General features: G+C 41.5%; 2 protein-coding genes across 4 annotated transcripts; one reads left to right on the top strand and one right to left on the bottom strand.

The window, feature by feature from the left end:
- The first annotated feature begins 300 nt into the window (after positions 1-300).
- On the top strand, positions 301-5,628 carry LOC135495074 (uncharacterized). Of its 3 annotated transcripts, XM_064783491.1 has the most exons (11): positions 303-921; positions 1,239-1,418; positions 1,671-1,887; positions 2,053-2,209; positions 2,460-2,719; positions 2,950-3,242; positions 3,556-3,745; positions 3,941-4,186; positions 4,402-4,573; positions 4,793-4,941; positions 5,040-5,628. In XM_064783491.1, exons 1-11 carry the CDS (start codon positions 559-561, stop codon positions 5,228-5,230), a joined length of 2,418 nt encoding a protein of 805 aa, XP_064639561.1. In that variant the 5' UTR covers positions 303-558; the 3' UTR covers positions 5,231-5,628. The 3 variants fall into 3 exon arrangements, with proteins under 3 accessions (XP_064639562.1, XP_064639561.1, XP_064639563.1); XM_064783492.1 differs by lacking the exon at positions 3,941-4,186 and having other exon boundaries at positions 301-921; XM_064783493.1 differs by lacking the exons at positions 2,950-3,242; positions 3,556-3,745 and having other exon boundaries at positions 304-921.
- LOC135495075 (P2X purinoceptor 7-like) lies at positions 5,291-6,771 on the bottom strand. The gene is made up of 3 exons (XM_064783494.1): positions 6,557-6,771; positions 5,685-5,906; positions 5,291-5,459 (listed from the first exon to the last, which is right to left on the bottom strand). The coding sequence occupies exons 1-3, from the start codon at positions 6,769-6,771 to the stop codon at positions 5,291-5,293; spliced, it is 606 nt and encodes a 201-aa protein (XP_064639564.1).
- Positions 6,772-9,353: the final 2,582 nt, after the last annotated feature.

Here is a 9,353-nt window from a genome sequence, read left to right as displayed (position 1 = left end):
TGGTTGTTTTTACCTTATGCACCATTGGTGAGAGCTAGCAACTGACTGTCTTCAAGATGAATTGTTCCCTGGGATTGTTCCCCACCATCGCCCGCAGTGCTAGCAATAACTGTCTTCAAGATGGGTTGTCCCCCACCACACCATTGCTTAAAGGTTAAATGCCAAAGTTAGGCCTAATCTTAATCAAAGTACATCAGGATAACCTTTTGTTACCTTTAGATGTCAAATGTAGTACATTTATTTGCATAAATATCGCATGGAATAAAGAAATTCAAATAAACCGCCCTGTCTCAGCGTGAATTTGCTTCGGCAAAGTTCGTATTTCGTTCGGAAACTCTCGCGGTTTTGGGGAATTCCAAATGAGGAGTGACGTCACTAGTGCTGTCATTGTTAGACTGATCCCACTGCCTGCATACACAAACGCCATGCTGTAGATGCCTGCGCAAGACAGGAGACCAGTTTTGTTTTCATTCATCTGACAGCTGATTCTACTTTCTGGTTGCGTTCACGCCGTTCCTACCATGTAAAACCAATTATTTTACATGTTCTAAAGCAAAAATGGTTTACTGCGTCGCACCAAACTGCAGCAGTGATTCAACGAAGGTGTTGAAAGTAGATGGGGTCGGTTATTACAATTTTCCTCGCGACAAGAAGGCCCGAAAAGTATGGGTAAGACGCATGCATCGTCCGTCTTCTTGGGTCCCGTCTCTCGGTGCGAGGGTATGTTCGAAGCACTTCGTTGCCGGAGATTACCTGCTGGACCCAGCCATATGCCGTGCGATAGGATTTGACCCTAAAAAACGCCTGTTGAAGCCAGGTGCCTTCCCTACACTCTTCAGTCATGGTGAAGGCGATGCCATGGATGGTACGCCTACGACCAGTGCGCCGCGGTCAGCTGTGCAGAAGAGGGCACATCAGCAGGTGATTATTATTTATTATGAAATCAGTATAGTAGGTATGAAATTATACCCCGTGGCCATAGGCCTAGGCTAGGAATACCTCCATCTCGAGTGCATGACCATGGGGTAGGCATGGTGAAGTGTAGGATGTGGTGTTGCTGGGGCCTGAGGACCTTTTAAGACTACAACTTGATAATTTTCATAATTAAAATTGATACTGCACGACTGCACCTACTAGGCTACCTTCAGCTGTAGGAGCAAGTCAAATACAAAAGTCCTACTCCTATTAGTCAATTATGATAGGCCTTCTATTTAAAATATTTGTTTCTCATTTCGTAGGCTGTAGCAGAGGCGGTAGCGGGATACAACGTGTTGTATGGAGAGGAGGCGGAGGAGGCAGCTGAGCAGGATGATGGTTTTTTGATGGCTGATGAAGGCCGATTTGAGGAGGTTGGCAATCACCTGATAGAGGATGCAGTACTGCCACAGAGTTTAGACGATTTGGAGGTTTTGCCACAAGTATGTTCAATCATAACCCAGCCCCATGTGTCATAAGCTTACTATTAACTGACTTCAGGGTGTGGCTCTACAAAAACTGGTTATATTGGGTGATCATATTTACATGTCCCGAGCAGTGTAGACTAATAAATCAGAGGATGGATTAATCCCACAATCTTGTAATAAAAATTAGCTGCATTATTAATGTAGTGAAAGTTAATTTAAACAACATCCCCGGAACAATAGCCTCAATTCTATTTCTTATCTTTGCAGGAACACCCTGAAACCTTTGCCATTGGGACACAAGTTGGCTCCTCAGTCTCCATGCGGTTTGCCAAGGCTGTCCAGGTCAATATTGTCACTGGGTCTCGGAACAAAGGTTCACAGACAACCTCCTGCACCGGGGATATTGGCTGTCAGGCAGAACCAGAAGTCCGAGAAATTGCCATTCAGACAGATCTGTTTGACATTGATGTGCCAGTTTTCCAAGGTAACCCCAAACCTGAAAATTATGTTGATACTAGTAGCAACCCGACAAGGTGTCAGACAGTTTGGGTTTTACTATCTAACACAATTTTGGTTTGTGCCTGGCAATACGACAGATAAGTCACAGTTTGGTGCCAGACAATGTCTTTGACCACCCCAATATTTTCAGGCTTGAAACCAAGTGATGAAGACATGGAGGATGAAGAGGTGCACTTTCCAAGTCAGGAAACGATGAAGACTGATGACAGTGACGATGAAGACTGGGAGCCATGTGAAGATGATTATTGTCAAGAATTTGATGACTCGCTCCTTGATGATGAAAATGTGTAAGTGTTTGTTGTAGCTTTCTTGAGAAATTGATTCTTTAAAACAATTGAATTGTATTAGAGTGAATGAATAGAATGATAGTCATAAAAGTACCGGTATGGCAGTTTCTGGGACCTGTTATTAGTGTTAACACTAATAAAACTTTACTTTTTTCATGAAGGACTCACTAATGATGCTCTACAGTGAGTTTATAAACTGATAAAAAACAATCATTGTCAAATCTTTAACCATAATTATTTACTATTTCAGATCCGGCAAACATTATGATTTCGACAATGAGTATGAACAGCCCTCCCCTCAATATGAGAGAAAATTCATTGTCTTTGAATCAAGCTTGAGGCTTCTGTTCATGTTTTGTCAAGTTTGCAGGGCACCATGTCGAGTCGCACTCCGTACACTTGGCACAGCTGTGATGGTGATGGCGATTTGTGAAAATCAACATCAACAGGAATGGACATCACAACCATTTAAAGGACAGCTTCCCATTGGAAATTTGCTTTTGGCTGCAGGTAGGCTACATACGTATGCTGCATGATTCTTAAAACATTAGTCGGGTCAATATACGAAAAAACATGGAACAAATTGCAACAAATGATTTTTTCGATGTTTTCTATGCTATTGAGATATGGAGAATAAAAAATCAAAAATAGGACCACCGGAAATACCAAAAAAAGGGTAAATTCATAAATCCTGAAAGAAAGCCAAACCAGTATTATGATTTCTCATTAAATTGTTTCAGGAATTCTATATTCTGGTTCAAGTCCAGTAAGAGGACTCAATATCCTGAAAAACATTGGTGTGGCAGTGATAAGCCGAAGGACATTCTACACTATACAAGGCCTCTACCTCATACCATCAGTGTTCGCAGTCTGGCAAAGGAAGCAAGACGGTATGTTTAAGGAGCGAAAGAGGAAACAACTGTCCTTGTCTGGAGATGCGAGGTGTTGCTCACCAGGCCACACAGCCAAATATGGGAGCTACAGTTTGATGGATGAGTCAGCCGGTAAGGTGCTGGATGTAAGCCTTGTACAGGTACGTTAGTAAGAGTGCATTGCAATGTCAACATGACAAACCTTGCCCTTGTGTCAAGTTTAACGAAGTTCTGGAACAAATCAGAAGTCAATATTCCATCAAAATGGATTGCTGACTTCCCTAATGAAATTGATTGTTCACTGTCAGTGTTAACTTTACACTTCACTTACAATTTTATAGTGCCATTCATCCTCATGCAGATAGCTTCCCCACATTGATCAGATCCTTCTCTTTATCCCAATAGTTATTACCAGCAATAGGTTTAAAAACATGAATAACATGGTTTATTGGTTACCGGGTACTTATTTTTCAGTCAAATGAAGTGAAAAATTCTTACTGGATGGAACTCGAGGGTTTGAAACGTAGCATGGCACTACTTGTTACTGAGAAGAAATTGGCAATTGCAGAGATAGTCACAGATCGGCATTCACAAATCAAAAAGTATCTGAGAGACAAATGGCCTGGAGTACAACACTGGTTTGATTGCTGGCATATCGCGAAAGGTGTGTTATTGCTCATTTTAACATAAACAAGGCAAAAAAACAACTCGTCCGTCAAGTATCTTTGCCTTTTTCAATTTAGCCAATGAAAGACATTGTAGGCACTGGTCAAAAGTCAAGTGGGTTTCTCATAAATTGGAACATAATGTTTCATTCTAAATTCATTACACATGATATATACATGTACATGTATTTCAGGTGTAAAAAAGAAAATGGACAATATTGCCAAGAAGTACAAACTTTGCAGGATACTCGCAAAATGGTCCCAATCAGTGTCCAACCATATCTTCTGGTGTGCTGCCTCAAGTAATGGGAATGGTGACTTGGTTGAAGCAAAGTGGCTCTCCATTCTAAACCATGTTGCCGACGTACACGATGGGCATGGGGATTTGTACCCAAAATGTCTTCATGGTCCTCTAGAAGACAGAGAATGGATCAAGAAAGGTTCGTTTAAAGTTACGTTTTAAAAGGAACTTGCAAATGCCATAAAGCCCATGCTATGAATGCAATTTGTCTTGAGAATTTTTGTTGAATTATTTCATACCAGCACCAGCATGACTGACAAGTAAGGGGTGCCCTAAATCAAAAGAAAAACAGCTAGTCATTTGGCCCTGTTAATTCTTTGTTCCTTATTACTTAAACCAGTATTACTCTTTCAGGTAGCAAGGCCCACAAGGAACTTACGCTGATTCTCACTCAAAAGATATTGCTCAAGGACATCAGAAAGGTTTCACCAGGAGTACAGACTTCATCTCTTGAGTCGTATCACAAAATTGTTGGTTATTTCGCTCCCAAATCCCGCCATTTCTTCTATGAGCCAATGAAAGCAAGGTATGATAGACTACAATGTATTCTCAGGGGTCATTACTAAATCACGAAAAAAATTTCATGCAATGCTTTGAGTGAGTGCTATCAAAGCCCACTTTTCCTTATTCGTGATGCAACTGAACTTTGTTCTTGCACTCTACTTGGACTATAAGGCGTGAGGCGAGTAAAACATTGATTGAAAGCATTGACCAGTCATGCCAGTATTACAAATTCTCTTTACAGGTTACTGCTCGCCACACTCCACTTTAATGAAAATTCAAATCGGAAACAGCGTATGGGACAAGATGAACAGCCCCAGTGGTCGATTTCATACCCCAAGGGGAGAGGAGGAGCTGCAGTAGCAAAAGAGGTCAAAATTGAATCAACATATGGTAGGTATAACGGCCAGCATCGTTACTTTAGTGCTAGCACTGCAAGAAACAAGAAGAAACAAGATTACTTGTATTAATACTTCCCTTTATGTTTTCAGACTATGTACAGCTAATTCTGGAGGACCTGCTGAAGCGGAGAGATGACCTGCCATCTTACAAATTGGCAAGAGATGCAAAGGACAAGTACAAAGTGACTCATCCTATTCCAGGTCCAGTGTGCTCAAAGTACGACAAGCAGGACAAGATGAAAGTTGTAGAAGAAACAAAAACGAGGTTTAACAAACTGTAGAGTTCATTCATAGCACCATCAGAGTTCACTATCACAGATCAATTGAACGGTCACACCAAATCAATTGAACGTAGGATACTTGAATCCTGTGTACCCGTCATTGTCCGGAGCAGGCCAAGCAGCACGTATCTTGTCCCGAGCACAAACAGGGAGCGGCAAACGGTTCCTTCTCCCCAACCTCTTCCAAACCCAACGGACAAGGTTCCTATAGGCCACGTATCGATATAACCTGAAATTGTTGGGAAGAAAACAATGTTTGTACATTTAATTGACAGTTTTTTTAAAATTTATTGAAAACTTGTAATATTATTACTAAATACATGTAGATACATTTTATTATATCTATTTTCTATATTTCTAGTCTTCAAAGGGAGAAAAAAATCTCATTTCTGAATTGATATTGCCTTTTCTTGTCTTCAATTATACAGCGATGGAGGTGGTCATCATTACTTACTTGTGAATGGGCTGGTCATCGCCTATTTGTCCCTGCTCTTCGATGTAGTGATACATCGACATTTCCAGCACCCATCTATCAAGACAGGTGCTGGAAAAACCTGGGTGTTGCGTGATGCACTCTACTTTCAGCTCATCCTTCTTGGCCTGGACTGGTGAATAGTCTGAGCAGCACAAGGATTCCCTCCCCTTCTCTTGTGGAGTGCAGACACCACAATGACACCTACAAATACAAGTATAATATAAATGTTATTGTTATACAGCAGTGATGATATTTCGATAGCCATTGCCATCAATGAATCAGGGCCTAGGCCAAGGGTAGGCCAAATTTGAGTGAGAAGCAGGCCCCTGGAGCTCAGCTCAGTAAGATTTAGCATTGTTTCAATCAATCAATTTTAATGTAGTATTGTCGAAGGCTTTCGCCTTAAGTTGTTACGGTGAGAATAAACTGTTGTCTTTGCGCGGGTGTAGTATTTCACAATTTGGTGTGGTAATGCTCCGCAATGGAAGAGTCTCAGTACAGTAATAATCCAAATTATTAGGCCTAGAGTTCACTCCATTCGAGTAGGCCTACTACCAAACCCTGAGGCTTAGTATTCCGATCCGAGATCCTACTTACTATAAAATAACCATGTGGAATGAACTCTCTCAACTCAAGATACGTTGTGGTTTCGACATATTCGAGGTGAAAAACGCCAATTGTTTACTGACAACACTCGATCCGTGAACGATGGAGCCCTATGTGGAGATGTACATGAATACATGCACATGATGACATGGCTCATATCAGCATAGGCCCCCTATAATGTCCAGCTGATGCCGCGCCTATAAACATGGCATGCACAGTGCACTGCCACTGCACTTGGAACTCACCAATTGATATTTCCTATGCGATCAAGTCGCTCATCCTCCATCTCCCCATCATCACCTTCGCCCGATTCAGAACAAGAATCTGAATCGTCTCTCGCACTCTCCACTACTGGCTCGTACATGTAGGGTTGAATCACACCATTGCCTTCATCAACAACCAAATCGTCATCAAACAAATCTCCCGCACAATCTTCGCTCGCCATGCTTGCAGCCGCCATTTTTACTTGCGCAGTGGTCAACGATCGTGGATTTGACAGCACTAGTGACGTCACCAATGTGAACCTAGCGGCGAATAGCGTAACTACACATCTGGCGGTCTTTTCAAAAACGAGCTCGCAGAGGACTGAACAAATAGCACTTATTTCACAAAAAAAATCACTATTTTTTGAATTCCTTCCGGTTTATTATGTTTTTTAAGATAGCATATTATGAAAATTCACCACAAATACAGGTTAAATAGCTCAGCATTTGACCTTTAAAGCCAGCACTGATCTGACTTCAAGATGGGTTGTCCCCCACCACACCATTGCTTAAAGCCAGCACTGATCTGACTTAAAGATGGATTGTTCCCCCACTAGACCATTGCCTAGAGATAGCCGACAGAGCTGTCTTCAACATTGGTTGTTCCCCCAACATCAAGAGCTGAACTGATCTGTCTTCAAGATGGATTGTGCAGTCAATATTATCTATTATCTGGGAATCACGTGCAGTCACATCAATACCTGGCCCTCGACGCAGGAATGTACATGGCTTGGAAACTCAAATTTAATTTCTCTCGGTCAACAGTGTACCAGCAGCAAGCCGCCTTACACTTTAATGCCGCAATGGCAACATAAACGCGAAATAAGTGCTTTTTGCTTATTGGATTTTGAACCAGTATATGGGAAAATCAATCAAATTATTCTGGGGAGTGTAGGAGCCTCTTGGATGGACCAATTTATCATCCAATTATCGAGGATCCTCTTCAATACTATCGATGATTTTGGACGCAGACCCAGCCATCTGTTACTGGACCGATGAAATTCACGAGCTCCTGTTTATACCCGTCACCCATTGTCAGCTAGTTGTGACCCCCGTGGATAGTGGGTCGGTGATGTTATAACTCGAGGCCTACTTGCTGCTTCAAGTCCCGCGTTCAGAGATTTCTAGGAGAAAAGGTAAGCCCATTGTTCATCATTATAACTTCTTTTTTATACTTGCACCTAATTCATTTCAGTTAATATAATTTTATCTAAATAACGATTTTAATTTTAAAATCTTCTTAAAGACAAAGAAGCCAAACCCTTGTTGCCTTCAGCAGCCATCTTTGACTCATGAAACGCCACGTCAAACTTATTTTAGTCTTACTTTTAATTTGATACGTGATAAAGCCATCTCTACTTGATGGCAAATTCATCAGTTGTTTCTAGTACCTACTAGTTCTTAACATGTACTGGATGAAGGATGTCTTGGAATTAAGTTTTAGGACATTACGTTCCCTCTACTGCTCAGTGACATTGAGACCATTGTATTTAAATGGAGTAAAGGGTTGACCATAGGCACCGCCATTTTGGCTGGAACTTGAAATCCTAATGAAATTCGAATTTTTTTTTAAACGAGAAGTGAATGCCATTTTCAAGGGTGTGAGTCTGTTCTTTGCTTTCCAGAGAACAGCCTCCCGTGTTCTAAATGGACATTAATTTCGTTTTGAAGGAGTTTTAATTGCTTTAGGATTTCAATTTCAAGCCAAAATGGTGGTGCCTACGGTCACTTTAGAATGGCATGAACTGCGAAAGTTACTTGTGGCTTGACTTCACACTTTCAGCGCCATCCCACGTGGATAGGCCAAAGGTGACTTCTCAGTTCTCTCAAGGATTCAACGTTAAAACAACACGAGCGCCATCTTCAGGGGGATGAAGGAACTGACTTGTAAATCGATTTCGTCCCCAAAAGGGGACGAAGTGCCAGGTGCCTATTGCGAAAATGATTGGTTGACGAAACACTGGCCTGATTGGTTGGCTGCCAGCCTCGTGACGTCAAACTATTTTTACACCGAGGGGTATTCCTGTTTTTCATCATGACTTTAAGCTTAAAAGCGTTTGGGCTGGAATTCCTGGGTTTTTTTAGGTAGCACATAGGAGCGGACCGAGGCTATGGGCTGAGCGATGTAATGCTGTAATCATTTGCCTCCAAAAAATGCAATATATAATACCAAGAATTCATAATTCTTGATAATACTGAAATGCCGGATCAGCTTGCCAGGAGTTCAGACTGGGCGAGAACAATTAATTGAAGGTATCTGCAACTATGCATATACCGGTCTAATTGGACATTCATCGAGGGTACAAGTATCATCAAAGAGGACATCCACCTGTCTGTGCCTATCGAAACGCACGCTGATTGCAAAAAAAACCAATCGTTTCGAAAAATCAATTGTAGAACATAAATCCGTGATGTATTTCTCACATACATGCTTGGTCAAATCAATATTAACAAATACGGCGGTGGATACAAGTTTACCGGTTTAACTTTTTAAAATACGGGCTTGCCTACAGGGTTAAAAATACGACAGAAAAGAAGAAAACGAAAGACTAGTTCAGTGTGAGTGGTGCAAGGCGACCTTACAAGTGATGGCTGAGTAAGGTGGAAGTCTAGATATTGATTACACTGATCACCATGGAAATCTATAAGAAAACTGAACATTCTTCCGAGATTTCCCCGGATTTTCCGTGAAAAGTCTGAAAAACCCGTGATATATTCGAGGTTTTCCGAAAACAGCAAACAACTGGCCTATTCATGGCTTCTGTAGTGGATGGTTGTT

This window comes from Lineus longissimus, chromosome 10 (genome assembly GCF_910592395.1).
Source record: "Lineus longissimus chromosome 10, tnLinLong1.2, whole genome shotgun sequence".
Classification (NCBI taxonomy): Eukaryota; Metazoa; Nemertea; class Pilidiophora; order Heteronemertea; family Lineidae; genus Lineus; species Lineus longissimus.
Note: the sequence above shows the minus strand (reverse complement) of the source record. Positions and strands in the feature narration are given on the sequence as shown.

Coding starts and splice junctions, on each gene's coding strand:
- LOC135495074 (XM_064783491.1), top strand. CDS start 559: ATGGTTTACTGCGTCGCACCAAACTGCAGCAGTGATTCAACGAAGGTG. Junction 1,419..1,670: donor ATTTGGAGGTTTTGCCACAA/GTATGTTCAATC, acceptor TTATCTTTGCAG/GAACACCCTGAAACCTTTGC. Junction 3,243..3,555: donor TGGATGTAAGCCTTGTACAG/GTACGTTAGTAA, acceptor CTTATTTTTCAG/TCAAATGAAGTGAAAAATTC.
- LOC135495075 (XM_064783494.1), bottom strand. CDS start 6,771: ATGGCGGCTGCAAGCATGGCGAGCGAAGATTGTGCGGGAGATTTGTTT. Junction 5,907..6,556: donor CGCATAGGAAATATCAATTG/GTGAGTTCCAAG, acceptor TTGTATTTGTAG/GTGTCATTGTGGTGTCTGCA. Junction 5,460..5,684: donor GATGACCAGCCCATTCACAA/GTAAGTAATGAT, acceptor CAACAATTTCAG/GTTATATCGATACGTGGCCT.